The 15,542-nt window shown below is 42.2% G+C and overlaps 1 protein-coding gene across 4 annotated transcripts in view; it reads right to left on the reverse strand.

Annotated features, from left to right (window-relative positions):
- Positions 1-15,512, reverse strand: part of HOOK3 (hook microtubule tethering protein 3) — an 87,047-nt gene extending 71,535 nt beyond the window's left edge. For 3 of the 4 annotated variants that reach the window (XM_068667316.1, XM_068667314.1, XM_068667315.1), the window contains exons 1-2: positions 15,305-15,512; positions 479-564 (exon numbers count right to left, since the gene is read on the reverse strand). In XM_068667316.1, coding sequence (XP_068523417.1) covers positions 479-564; positions 15,305-15,361 — 143 coding nt within the window. In that variant the 5' untranslated portion in view covers positions 15,362-15,512. Of the gene's footprint in view, positions 1-478; positions 565-15,304 lie in introns of those variants that run through there. The other variant, XM_068667317.1, reaches the window with a different exon arrangement.
- Positions 15,513-15,542: the final 30 nt, after the last annotated feature.

Consider the following 15,542-nt stretch of genomic DNA (forward strand, 5'->3'; position numbering starts at 1 on the left):
TCCACTTACTCCTGAGAATACAGAATCTCTGCAAACAACCAAATTGACAGTTTTATTCAGTTTATCACTGAAGTTTTCTTGCTTGAAACTGACTCTAACATTACCAGTACACTGCTTTTCAAGCAAGGATCAGAGTCAATACGTTACCTTGCACTGGTTCCAACTTTTACAAAAAAAAGTGTTTTGAACTTGCAAGCTTACCTTTAACCCAATTTACTTTCCAGTAAGATTAGAATTGAATAAATACCTTCCTCAAAGAAAACTTAATATATTTTCCTTTGCCCTTAAGATAGTTATTTGAAAACTACCAAAAAAGCATATTAAACATGTTCCAGGTTAAATTACTATCTAAACACAGGAATAGACAGGTCCTTATGAAATACCAGCCACATTGGAAATAAAATACATTCATACCAGTTAAATTTATGTAGAAAATAAAACCATGTGTATTTAAATAATTAGATAAATTATTTCTTACATTTTCTGAAGAACCTGCGCCATCACAACCCCATTCGTTAAATCTTCCACAGTCTGGCATGGTGCCTCGACATTGAACGTCTGGATCTGAGGGAGAACAAAAAAAGTTAGTTTTAAAAATTCCTTGACATTGAAGTGAAAGAACATAAAAAAAAAAAAAGCTACCAAAGAGCAAACAGGCAGAGTAAACTCAACACATTTGGAGTATATATTAAAGAGAGTGAAACTTTAGGTTTAATCACAATTAAAGAAATGAACTACTGACATGGCTTAGCATCTTTGTTTTTGTAAGCACAAATGCTGTAAATGTTGCTTGACAACAGGACAGTCCCCAAAAGGCATTTTTCCCACAGCATTTTACTTGGACTGTCTCCCCTTTGAGTCCTGCTGGAGCATATATTCAAGTACTTCCTCCCAATGAACATACGTAAAAATCTCATATTTTAAAAGTAACCCTAATTATGCAAAATTCTCCCAGGTTCTCCACAGCCACAAGACCAAATTCAGACAGACACACATACTCCAAACTTAACTGCTCCTAATATCAGATAAAGGAGCAAAGCACAATGCTGCTAAGCCCTGGCAGGTCCATAGAGTACTAGCGTTCTAATTATTTCAGTGCATTTAATTAACACAGTGACAGGCATTATAGTCCATATCATGAGAAGCCTCTGATCTTCAGATGGAAGCAATGATACAGAAGTGCTGTTATTCAGAAGCATAAAAGGGGAATGGCAAGGCCATTATGACTGAGCTGTTCGATGACAGAATTACTTACGCCTAAAGATGAGCTAGTTCATAACAAATTGCCCCTACAGACTGTGCACTGAACACACTTACTGAGACAAATCTAATTTTGTAAGGATGCTGTGTATTATTCTAGAAGTAAGGAATTATGCAGGAGCAAGAGCAATCTCTTAACAAAAAAACCCACTCATCGATACACTTAATTTCTGTATGGTTTCTATTCTTCTGCTCCATTTACATGCATACAGCCTACAGGCTATCTGCAACCCTCCCCCCACCACAGCAGCAAAAAGTGTACAAAAATGCCAGGGAAAGCTCTTTTTTCCCTTTCTCCATTGATGTGGAAAAGACATCGCTTCAGCACAGTCTTTTCAACTGGTCTAAGTTACCTGATTGTTTACTTTACATGAACGTTATTTTTTGGGGATGCAGATGGATTTTCTGGAAATGGTTTTTGTGACATGACATTTGGAGAATATCTGCTTAGTGCTCTCTGCTTTTATTCTCCTTCCAGGGAAGCCTGGGCTTCTTCGTAGGAAGCACCACTTGCATGTGTCAGAGATAAGAAAGCCTACAAGACAGCTTGCAACTTCAGGCTACATAAGCATTAGGTATACCAACCATTTTTCCTGAACACGTTGTACAACCTTCCCACTTCAGTGGTACTTGAAATGCTAATGTTGGTACAAGCCATTTCCCAATAAAAGCCCTCTGAATACATATCTTACAATACACTGCAATTCACATTACAAGAAATAATGTATGACCTTTTTTTTTTTGTGGAGAAAGCTCTCAAAAATCAAAAGCACAATATCCAGATTCTCATAACATAAAATAAGCACTTTAGCAACATTGCCATTTAAAATTAATTTGGAGAAGGAGCCCCTCAGTGTGTGTTCCTTTCTTCCCTTTGCTCAGGAAGGAAAAAAAAACACAACATTTCATTAGGAAAAAAGCAGCAATCATGTCCATCAAGGGCCAAAACCAGTGAACTTTTGGAACATGTTCAGTGACCAGGCTAAGCAGCTACCTGTGAAAAGTCATGAATGATGCACATGGTCCAAAACGACAAGAACAAAATCTACAGTATGGCATCCAAAACAGACTAAGTCAATTTTTATGTAGCTTGATTTGAAGTACACATTTTGTCATTTCTCCTCCAGAGAATCCAGAAGCCCTAATAGACAAACTAGACACGAGGCAAAAATCATTGTGGGTGGGTTGGAAAAAAAAAAAAAAAGGAACATGAAAAACACCACACAATAGGATATAAAATCAAACTGCTATTTTGCCAGAAACTTCAGCTTACCTATAGTCTCTGAATTATGTCAACACTATCAAAGCAACACAGAGCCAATTCTGTGCCCAAATCCACAAATAATTTAAAATAGGAAATGACACTTTCGCTCCAGTGAAAGAGGTCGTAATGACTGTGTGGATGATTATACTTGACGAAGTTCAAGATGCTATAAGGGTAAAAATTTCAAGCATAAACATGTAAACTTGTTCCAAGTTTTCTATACTATTCCTTTAAATTACCAAAATTTCAATCCTTAGTCTGCTGTACAATCGCCAAATGAAAAACTAACCTAAGAAGTTTACTGCTTTTTTTTTTTTCGAAACTAGACAAAGTAAAACAATATTTTCAAATAAGAAATACTGACATTAAGGTGGTCTTCACAAGTACTGCAAATGAATTTAGTTTCTTGAAATTAATTTTGCATGTTGACATATGAAATACCTCCTTGACTAAATAAGGAGTGTAGGTGAGAGATGGTACCACTCTGAGCCAAGAAGGGAGGTTGCCAAGCCTATTTCTAAGAGACAGAACAACAAGGTGCATAATCTCTGCAGTTTTGTAACTAATTTTATCATCATACTTTATAAGTAAGAAAAGGTCAAAACTCTCAGGGAGGAGCAGAACGGCTCAGGTTTCCAGTCCGAACTCTTTATTCCACACTCACACATGCATAACTGGAACTGAGGACAATAATGCTTTTTTATTAGATGGCACAGAACAGAAAGAAAATTTAAAAATAATTTCCCAACTTAGTTCTTCACATACATTTTAATTTTGTAAGAAATATATTTGCTTGCATAGGAAAGGAATACACTGCATAATATTTCAACTCAGGTGTCAAATTTATACTACAAAGCCTGTATTTGGCTCTAAAAAGCCCTTTATCTTTTTCATATCCTTCAGATACATGAAAGGAACGTATTTTCTTCCCTCCAAAACTACACAAAATTTAAACACTTGTGTCAAATTTAAACTCCTAGTCCATTCTCAGATCGTTCTGCAAAAAGCTGAGGCACTCTTAAGAAGCAGCAGAATCCATTTTCCAGAAGGGAGAAGAATGACAAGAATGCGGCAATGCTGAAGCGGAGTCCAACTGCAGAGAGAGAGAGAACCAAGTAATTTTTTGTGTGCCTCTAAAGAGCTATTCAGCAATGGATGTTGACGCACTGCCCTTCCTGTGCATTGTAATGTGCTTCCCCTGGAAGACTTCTCTCTCAGCCTGCTGGAACTGTTCCTTCTTCTTGAGTGTTTGCAATACTGCCCTCATTTCTTACTCCCCAAAGCTGTAAATTCATTCCCACTCCCTATTACGATCCTTCTTTTTTTCCCCCTCGCACATCTTGTACCACTATTAAGGAACCTTGACAAACTAGGTGAACTAACTGCCAAGACAGATAGAGGGAAAACAAACAAAAAAAAAATACAAATGAACAAAACCAACCAAACAGAAAAACACCACTTGTATCACAGCTGCTGCCCCAGCAAGGCCTTCACATTTTCCATAAGCCTTTTCTCTTGTTACATGGTAGTTGTTTTATTTCCTTGGTAAAAATATTAAACCAGGGCACCAATTCACTAGGCCATGAGCATGTGCTGTCAATTTTTATACAGAACTGAAAAAGAGTAGCAGGTGAATGTTTCAGTGCAAAGGGGTCTGTAACTGGGGAGTAAATAATTGCTGCAGGAACTCAGGACACTGGATGATCCGAATTGCAGTTCCACATTACACACACAGCTAGTCAGGATTTGTTAGCTACCAGGGATAGGAGGGAGAAACGCGTTTCATGAAAAAATAATCTTACATGAAGGTCAGAGAACTGAACAAACACTCGATTCTCAAATACACTAGCTGAAGACCAGGATAAAATTTGTGATGGGATATCCAGCACCTCATGAAGCAGGAAGAAGATGAACACACGACAAACAAACCAAATCAAACAAAAAGACAAAAAAAGCTCTCTAGGACCCTTCACTTCTCAAGGCTAGAGTTAATGAAAGACCTGTTCTTTGCACAGTCTATCCATAGCTTGTTTTTTATTGCTGGAACATCTGCACAATAAATCTGTCATGTATTCTTCTGTAATAATACCTGAAATCTGTATCAGAGGTTCTTAGCTCACAAAAACACTGGTTACCTTATACATAAAGGCAACAAAAGGTAATCCCCAGTTCCCAGATAGTTATTTTTCAGAGCAGAGTACTCTCCAACACTGCTTTAGAATTATTTATCCATCAACAACTATGTTTTTGGAACTGCCTATGCAAGATTACAACTAGCTGCACTATACAGCCTACATCAGTGCTCTATCACCACAAATGAAACAAAGCACACAACTAAGATGGAAAAAGTGACTAAAATGAGCAAGAGGAAGACAAGAACCCATCTCAGTGGCAGGGATACAGATCTCCACAAGCCAGTACCAAGAGTAATTGGAGGAGGGCTGCGTATTTCTTTCCCCACACATTCACCCAGTACTATCAGTGAGATCTGCAAGTATCCCACTAAAACACATTTCACTCAGCCTCGATGCCTGGAGAAAAACAGACCATCAATATTTCTCAGGACGGTAAGCTAATTACCTGATACAGGAAGCTTCTCCTCAAATTCCAAATTCCTGTACTGAGCCATACCTGTCAGAAGGGGAACGGGATTCCTATCCTGTAACTTGGTACAGTGCTTCAGGAGCGCCTCAGCAAGGTTTCTTCATTCACCCATTTTTCTCCAGCCAGTTGGCAGCACTGCTATCTTCTGCCATACACTACTATCTTTTTTTGCTTTCCAAGATAGAAGAGCCTTGTCTGCTTTATGCAGACTGCTCAGACAAGCAGCAGTTTTATTCACAGATTTAGATTTTGGTATGTTTTTAGTGATTATTACGTTGTTGAACTCTATTTACTAAATCTCAAAGAATTGCAAACCAACTTTACGTTAGGCACTCAAATAGCTAAACAAGGTCTTCACAGTCCTGGCTGTTGTAATTTCACACTGATGGCAAGCTTCACCACACAGCTCTCCCACTTCCCCACCTCAGATGAACAGGGGGAGAAACCATGATGAAAAGCTCATGGCTTGAGATAAAGACAGAGAGATTCTTCAACAATCACTACCAGAGCAAAATGAGACTCAGCATGGGGAGGTTAATATAATTTATTGCCCATCACTAGCAGACTAGAACAGTAAGAACTAAAAGCAAAAAACACCTTCCCTCCATCCACCCTCCTCTACTTTCTCCCTTCAGAATGGGGGCTGAAACCAGTCCCTGGCGCTTCATCTCCACCACTCCTTCTCGGTCCCTCTCTGCCCCTGCTCCACGTGGGCTCCCCTCCACGGGCTGCAGCTCTGGCCCGGGGCCTGCTCCTGCGGGGGCTCTCCATGGGCCGCAGCCTCCTCCAGGCCACATCCACCTGCTCCAGCGGGGGCTCCTCCACCCATGGGGGGGCTGCAGCGTGGAGATCTGCTCCATGGGGGACCCATGGGCTGCAGGGGGACAGCCTGCTCCACCAGGGGCCTCTCCCTGCACAGCCCGCAGGGGAACTGCTGCTGCCTGCCTGCAGCACCTCCTGCGGCACTCACCTGCGGGCTGCAGGGATATAGCTCTCTCATTTCTCACTCCTCTCTCCCAGCTGCTGTTGCCTAGCATTTTTTTCCCCCTTTTCTTAAATCTGCTCTCACAGAGGCACAAACAACATCACTTAATGGCTCAGCTCTGGCCAGCAGCGGGGCCCTTTTGTAGCTGACATGGGGCAACTGCTGGGCTCAGCAGCCCCCTGCTAGCAAAACCTTGCCATGTAAACCCAGTACACTGGCCAGAATTAAGATTCTTCCAGGGAGATGAATATTATTTTTATTAAATCGCTTCTCATATGTACAGTTTTGGATGCCTAATACTTGAACAAGTCAGATGTCAAAGCTTTGAAAGAACTCACCAAAAATGCTCCCTACACAGCTTACATTTTCCACAGAAACTATTTTTTTTTTTTTTTGGGGGGGGGGGGGGGGGGGGGAGGAGGGGGACAGTGCAGAAAGTAGGTGAGATACCCTGACTAAAGCTAACTTACTAAAGCACTGTGAGATGGGTGAGCCATAATATCAAGAAACAGTTCTTACTGCACTATATTGCCACTGACATTAAAATACTGTGAACTCAAACATTCAAGTCTGACACATTATTAAGACACAGTGAACAGAAACTCAGGTCTGAATGATGTTTGGTTTAACCATTTCAGAAACATGCACAAGAAGAAAAACTGATCTATGATCTCCCAGGGAGAAAAGGAACATATCCCTGTTTTCAGCTCAAAGCTAAACATGCTAGCTGATAAAAAAAAAAAAAAAGAATACTAGAGAGCATTTGTAATGATAAAACTAAAATACAAGACCTAGCATGAAGGCCTAACATTGTACACTAAATCAACATTTTTTCTGAGCTTCCACCAACTTAATCATATTTTACTTAAAAGTAGTACTTACCCATTTATGATTTTTATTATTTTCACAAAATACAACCTATTAGATTAGTAAATGCTGAACTGCCAGAACATGACCATGACACACTCAGATTTATAGGATACACACATTCACACTCCACCGAGCACCAATGAACCTTATCAACTCAAAAAAAAAAAAGTGCCTCAAAACTAGAAACACCTTCTCATGGAGAAATATAGATGGCAAGGCTTATAGGAAGGAGGCCAGCCACCAGTTTCTTCTGCCAAACAGCGTAAAGGCTCACTTCTGTACTACCTTGAGTTGAAAACAGCGATACAGCATTAACAACCAAGCACAGGAAGCACAGGATATCTTCTGTATTTAGCAGTCTTGACTTATAGAAGAAGCCTGTGTGATGATGCATGCCATAGAATGGTGGTATCTTAAGATTAATGAAAGAAGGAAAATGAAACTGTTCTCTAAAAGCAGAATGTTCCATGAGCAAAAGACAAAATTCCTTTTGTCTTAAATGAAGACTGATAGACTACTAGAGACCTGAATAGCACCAGGCAAAAATGCTCGAATTGATCCTTACTAAGATAAAGCACAGGCAGCAAGGCAAAGTCCTTTAGCTTCCTGGACAATGGTAGACAAAAGAACTTAGCATACTAGGAGTCCAGATTTATACACATTTCTAGTATTATTTAAAAAAATAGATGAACATAATGACAGCTTTCCCCTTGCAAAATACAGGGAAAGAAGAATACCTATTTAAAGCCCGCAACTCCACCTTCTTGCAGCTATAATTTAAATGAAAAGTGCTGTCTCTGTTGACAAGTGGAATAAAAAGCTCTCCTCCAAAGGCACAGAAGATGAATTCAACAGTACCAAGCTGGACTGAAATATCATCTGCACAGGCTTTCTGATCAGTGTGGAAACACACAGTCTTCACAGGATCACAAGAGTGACTTAGCACCTAAAAGATGGGATTCAGAAAGAAATTGCTGTAAGTTTTCATCACGATAAAATTTCAGACTTAACAGATTCTACAGCTGGTAACACAGATGTATAGCACACCACTAAAATTGGCATATCTCACAGTTCAAGTCTCTTCTGTTTTTAGGATTTTTATTTCAGCAAACTTTCCCCTGGACTTCATGGAGATTGTTTAGGTATGCGTAACAAGTATTGTCAGAAGTTGCACCAGTTCCATGATCCCTCAAGAAAGACCACAGTCACTGTGGAACAAGCTGCCACCCTTCAGTGTTGTCCACAAAATAAAATCAGCTAAAACACTTCTCAGTGTGGAAGTCCTGTTGCTTGTTTGTTTTCTTTTGAGCACCAAAGGGGCACTAAAATTGATAGAACAACCATAATCTGTTGCAGCTAAACATAAACATATTGGTGCTCATTTCTACCCTGAAACGAAACTGTGGATACCTTGATACCATGGCGAACAAAGTAATTCAAAGGATTGTCTTATGCAACCTCAGAACAGAAGAAAGGCCTATTTAATACTTTGCAGCTCTGGAATCAGTGAAATTAATTTCCCAGACCTTCTAATGCCTCTCACGCACGGTATGGATGCACAGTTGGTATCTAGCTGAGGTGCCTAAACTTAGCCACCCTGAGAAATGTAGCTCTGAACAGCCAACAGGACTTCTGCAGAGGACACCAAGCACTGCAAATAATCTTGCAGCTAAATGATGTGAAAAAGCCCTACCAATTTCAGGGTTGAAGCATATTATCATCAGCTTTATAATGCATCCACTTGTGCAATACCTGCTCCACTACACCCAGCACCCCATAACCATTTCCTGCACGCCTCCACTGTGGAGCTGCCATTGCTTTACAGCCTGAGCTAGCTCATTCAAACTCCAGCTCTGTATCAATTCAGAAGCTGTTGCCTGCCACTTGCAGGAGTGTAATGATAGATCCCCCAACCTCAGAGAGCTCTTCTCTCCATCAAAGCCCTCCTCGTCCTTTCCATGTTATCTTGTGTTCATTGTTATGAGCAAGAAGCACTAGGGAACTCACGGGAATGCATAAGTCACATATGGCAAAGCAAGGCAGCCAAGAGAACAGCACGTGCATGCTCTGCATGGCAGAAAGCCATCACCAGCAGGTTGGGGAAGGAGTTAATCCCCTTCCCTGTGTGGCAGGGCCCACCAGGCTGCTGGCAACAGAAGCCAGAAAAAGGACACTGCTACCCTCTTCCCCGTGCTTCCAGCCACGCATTCTTGCCTTAACCTTGTGCTAGTGTAAGCTGTTGTATGGCCAAACTTTTTTTGCTGTTTTTAATTCATAAAGTGGACTTGCGAATTAAATTGCTCAAGCAAACCTGAACTTTGAAGTTGGAAGAAAACCAAAGCTGGTTTTAAGTCTCTCTGAACTGTCACAGTGCCTCAGCTCACCCAAAAACACAGGCAGCAATAAGTGCACTTGAGTCTTGGGCCCCTTTTTTTCCCCTCTCCCCTGCTCCACAATTTCTATCTGCAATTGCTCTACCAACATCAAACACATCACAGAAAAGACTTCTTTCTGTTTTCTGTTCAGGAAGAACACAGCCTCAGAATATTCATCGTCCAGTTCAAGAGCCTTAAAACAGTCTCGGAATAAAGACAATGACAATTGTGCCAAATTCCCAGCTTAAATATTCACCAATTAACCGTTTAACTATTTCAAAAAGATGGAAACGAGCTCCTCTCCTCACCTCCCACTTCAAGATTAACAAGCTAACAGTTGTGTCCTTTGTACTGCTTAAGGTTCACGGTTCTCTGCAGAAAAACCTGCTTCTTCTCCTAGCAGCATCTCGCAATCCCCCTGGAAAAGTGAGGGGGCAGAACTGAAACTGAGCACATACTGAATCACACCAAAATGCTGTGTGTTTTGTGTTGTTTTTTTCCTTCCAGAGAACCACTGATTGTTATGAATGTGCCACCACTATACAATAGCTCTTCAGAAAGGAATGAATTGAAAAAAAGGCAGAATTTGTGACAAGGCCATGAAGAACCAGAACCTAACACTGTTAAAATGCACGCATGAAGAATGTCTGCAGTTACCAGATGCTGTGTTTACCCTGTCTTCCTGTTGTTGACACATTTGAGACTGAAGAGGAAAAAAGTAACACATGCAAAATGTATTTTATCATCTTTAATTATGATATTCACACATTATCAGCTGTGTATCAGTTGTCAGCAGTCTCTAAGGGAAGTTGTTCTGCCCCTCCTTGATCTCTCAACAACAGACCAAAAATCCCTATCACCCAGCAGCAGTGCCAGATACCCCAGAGCCTTCAAACACTGTAAACCATACGCTCAGAGCATGAGTCTCACAGACAACCACACCTAAAAGAGTGCAACAACACACTCTTTGACATCTTCGTGAGAGGTCATCAAAAGAAAGAAAGGCAGCCCAACCTACTGGTCTGCTGCAGCAGATAGAGGGGCTGTGATCTGCCAGATACCTCGGCCTGTGCTCCACAAATGCTGGCAAGGCAAGCTCAGTGTTTCCATCCTCTGCCCAAACAGTCACATCTCCAAACCTCACTGTTTTCCTGATCTGCTGTCACCACCAGAATAATCAACCACTCCTGAACTATGACGGTTTTTCTTCAACAGGTAAGTGATGCTGATGCGATGATATCATCAGAAGAAAATTAAACCCTACAGCTTCGTGGTCGATCATCAAGGGTTGAAAGAGAGTTTAAACAGGCCCAACTTGTTTCCAGCGATCTTTGCATCCATAAGAAATCAGATGAGTACTTAAAAGCGTAGATGCACAAGGATCAAGGACAGCATAGTATAAAAAAAGGGGATAATTGAACAGGAAGGGAAAACAGAGTTTCACTATCAAATTCTGGCAGCTTTGATCCTCTCTGAAAAGGAGGCCTAAACAGCATTTACCAGCACCCTTCCTGAAGAAGCAAAATCTGTTTCTGCACTTGTTTACATGGTGTCTAAATTTCCAACCAGCACAGGCAAACTCTTCCAGATGGGGAAAAGGCAACACGCAGAGGACAGAGATACGCTGTACTGAGAGGATTGTTCAGCCAAAAAGGAGAAAGGTCAAAGAAGTGATGCCACGTAAGTGGGCAGATGTGTTTTTAAAATATAGGAAACAAAAACAGTGGCCTTGTACAGTATCTACAAAATTCACACTTATAATAAGGTTTTAACATGTCTACCAGCATACAGATAGCATATATATATTTGCTAGCATATATATTTGGCCTTGAGAAGAGAAGGAAAGCAGGCAAGCTGGCAACTTGGTGGAGGCAGTGTATGGCCAAATAAGAGTTACTTACCATCCTGAAGGAAAGAAAGTTCATGATACTTGTACAGCAACCTGCTACTTGTAACTGCCCAGCAATGACCTCTTCGGGGAGTCGTGCTGTTTATGTACCAGTGCTAAGTAATCTTTTCAGTATCGGACCTTAGCTCTGTGTTTAAGAAAACTTACCAGATTCTGCAGCAAAAAGCCTGTACCCATCACTGATCTCAGCTACAGGCATATTACAGTGCAACTGCCACATGCATGTTTGACAGCTCTTTGTGTTTTAAGACATGACTCAGTGATGCATCGGAGTGAACAGCACTCCCAGGACTACACAGAAAGCAAAACAATCCAGGTGTTCTCATGCGGACCTGTCACAAGTTTTGACTAGAAAAGATGGTGTGAATCTGTATTAGATATGCTGAAGCAATTTTAAAATCATTGCAGCTTTACCTCACAGCCACATTTTTCTAGACTGCTTTGGCTGCAGCACTGCCTGGGTAACTACACCACAGTGCCTAGAATAGTCTCAGAAGAGGCTTCTGGGAGATTTTTGGTAGGGTAACAGTTCTGCAATTACAGCAGGCTGCAAAAACTGCTGAAGTATAAATACCAACTTTGAGATACCAGCAGTTGGGACCCAGTCCTTCGCTCGGCTTCACCCTAGTTGCTACTGCCCTGGCTGCATCAAAGGATCATCACGGTCACCTGCTGAAATGGAAGGAAGCAAAACCTCTCCTGCCTTAAAATTCTGAACAAAAATGATTCATGCACACACCTGGCAAAGCTCTCAAAGAGCTAAAAGTCTGAGAATTACATGCCCAGCTAGGCTGCAACACAAAAAGGGGGGTGGGAGTGAAATATTAAAGAATAAACCTAAACATATTTACAGGTAAGCAGTTTGGTCTAGCTTAGAGAAACCACAACAGGAATCTCAGATACACAAGGTGAAAGATGCGAAGGACATCCCCAATCTTTAAAATCACAGGTTGGCAGCAGGAGGAGCAGTTTCATCTCACCTGTGTCCGTGCCAGCAAACATCCAGTTTAGGCTGAACAGGTTCTCAGACCTGTGGAAAGCCTTATCTGCTCTACTTAAAACACAGACAAACCAGTTCAAGTACTTCTATGTGAATGTGAAGCAAGCAATCTGGGAGGTTAAACCAGTTCTTAAGAACAGACAACTTCCCTGGCACAATGGAAAAGACCCAGCGCGTAAATGGTAATTAAGACAGATCTATTTTCCCATCTAAATGAGCGGTTTCCCAAGAATCATTGTGGGACTTGAGAGAAAGGCCAGGCAAAAAAAAAGTCCTTGTTTATACAGCTAGTTTCACTGAGGGCTAAACATTTCATCGCTTTTTCTTCATTTCTGCAAGTTTTGCCTGTCTTGGAAGAAAGTGAAACTACTTTTTTTTTTTTTAAAAAAAAAAAAAAAACAGAACCAATTAAAGTGTCGCATTCATACAAAAATACTGAAATTACCAAAAAATATCACAACCCCATACACTCCTTTAAGAAATGTGCTGACTAATTCCAGTGTTTCTTAAGAAGTATTTACTAATGTTTCTGTTCACCAAAAAGCCAGCAGTTAAATTTCTTGAACATCCCAGTATTTAATGGGGTAGAAAGGGTGGAAATGTAAAGGGATCTGCATGGACCATTACCATAGACCTCACTGATAGATGCAACTTCAGGGCCAAAGACAATAACTGCTCAAATACGTCATATGGCCATAAGGCTGAGTAATAACTCCTATAGATGGTCAACTCCACAGACCTTTTTTTTCCCCACTGTAGCAACACAAATGGAAAGGTTAGAGAGAGAAATATCTACATTTTCAGGGCAGTTTTCTGCCCCAAGGTAATTTTGTTTTCCATGGCTTAGATTTTAAAGGAAGTGCAAATTATCTTCAAGATTAACAATGAAGTTTTGCAATTGAGGCAATTGATTTGTTAAGTGGCAATATCAAATGTAGCATGGAAAAAGAAATTGCTAGCAGTTTTCACAGGCTTTTACCATAACGCAAGAAAAATCAGTATTAGTTTTTACTAATGTGGCACAGACTTTGCATCGATATACTTGTCCTCCTGGTCTCCACAGACAAGGGCTGGTGACTCTTGCTTTACTTTCTACCAAAGTAAATAATCCAGCTCCCACTAGACCTGAACATGTGCAGAAGTTGACAAGACAAGCTTTCAAAACACACACGAGCCGCTGCTTGGTACCATATTTGGTTGCACAAAGAATTCTTTTGGGGAGGAGGGAAGCAACCGCTGCCTTGTCTCTCTGCATTTTGTGCTTTCCCTTGCTAGCTAGCCAATAGCTTAGCACTACAAGATTTTAGAAGTAATTGCACCTAAAGATGAAATTTGAATGGCGTATTTACATAACTTCAAATTTGAATGTTTTTTGTTTTCAAGTCTTTTCAGACTTGACACAGATTTCTGGAGATGCTACGCCTCAAAAACACTCTGAAGTCTAATTATTTTGTCTAGATAAGGGGTAGGATCAACAGTCCAAATCACCATAGACCAATACCATACAAGAGAAAATTCAACCTCTTTGACTGAAAATTCTGCAGCAGCTCACGTGTTTCTGCACAGCAGCCTCATGCTCAAAGGAAAGACCTGGTTTGCTGGCGACTCAGGAACCTGGGGAGTTCAGGAGGTGTTGGGAACGTGACCATTTGCTGGGCACGCATTTACGCTTACGCTTCTCCCAGGAGCACGGCTGCTTTACTGCCCGGGAGCACCAGCGGAGCACATCTAGAACAGCTCAAAACACACAGATAAACTAGCAACACGCATCAGCGGACCTTCCTCCATCACCCCCAGCAAGCCAACCTCCTTCTCCTTGCTCTGAGCCCTTCCTGGCCAGGACTCACAGCCACAGCCACCTCCTCGTAAAGACCACCACTTCCAGGTCTTTCCACCTCCAGCGCCTGCGAGAGCGAAGCACGGGAAGCCTGCAGCAGGACGAGGGGCCAGCCGCGGTGCAAGCACAAAGGCTGGCAGGGACGTGAAGGAAGGAAACAGAAGAGGAGTTTAGCTGCTCCTTCTGACCTGCGTAACGCCGCGGTGCGGCCAGGGCTCTGTGTGTGTGTGTGTATACATATATATGTATTTATGCTCTGTGTGTATGTATATATCTTTATGCTGTATATATCTACCTTTATGCTGTTTTATGTGTGTATATATATATATATACACACATAAACCTTTATGCTGTTTTATCTTTATGCTGTATATATCACAGAATCACAGAATTGTCTAGGTTGGAAGAGACCTCAAGATCATCGAGCCCAACCTCTGGCCTAACGCTAACAAGTCCTCCACTAAACCATATATATATATATATACAGCATAAAGGTGTGTATATATACAAATATATATATATTTATGCTATTTTATATATCTTTATGCTGTTTTATATATATACACACATATATTTATGCTGTATATATGTGCCTTTATGCTGTTTTATATACCTTTATACTGTATGTATGTGCCTTTATGCTGTATATATGTACCTTTATGTTGCTTTATATGTCTTCATGCTGTATATATGTATCTTTATCCTCTTTTACACACCTTTATGCTGTATATATGTATCTTTATCCTCTTTTACACACCTTTATGCTGTATATATGTATCTTTATGCTCTTTTATACACCTTTATGCTGTATAAACGTACCTTTATGCTGCTTTATACGCCTTTATGCTGTATAAACGTACCTTTATGCTGTTTTATACACACACACACACACATTTACGCCCTATACACCCCTATTCATGCCGCTGCCGTACTTCCTGGGCCACCTGCTCGCCCCCCACCCCCCCCCCGCCCATCCCCATCCCCACCGCCGGGCACCCCGAGCCCCGGGGGCGGTGTGGGCGAGGCAGGGCTGCCCGCGGCCGTGCTGGGGGGCCGGAGGCCGCGCCGGGCCCTTTGTTCCCCGCAGCGCCCGGTTGGGGACGGGGGCGGAGGAGATGGCGGAGGGGTGGGGGGGAGGGCAGGGGGGAGAGGAGAGGAGAGGAGAGCTGAGGACGGGCGCGGCGCTGCGGGGGCACTCACCCAGGTGAGGAGGCTCTCGCCCAGCTCCGCCCGCTCCAGGCTCTCCACGTTGAACATGGCGGGGCGCGGCAGGGCTCGGCTCCAACGGCGGCGGCGGCGGCAGCGGCGGCGACCCCCTCCCTCCTTCAGCCCTCCCGCCCCGCCCTGTGCGCTCCTGTCCCGGGCCGGGCCGGGCCGCGCCGCGGCGCAGACACGTCAGAGCCGCCTGACGGGGAGGGGAGGGGGAGGGAGGGGGAGA

The sequence above is a fragment of the Anas acuta genome, chromosome Z, assembly GCF_963932015.1.
Source record: "Anas acuta chromosome Z, bAnaAcu1.1, whole genome shotgun sequence".
Taxonomy (NCBI): domain Eukaryota; kingdom Metazoa; phylum Chordata; class Aves; order Anseriformes; family Anatidae; genus Anas; species Anas acuta.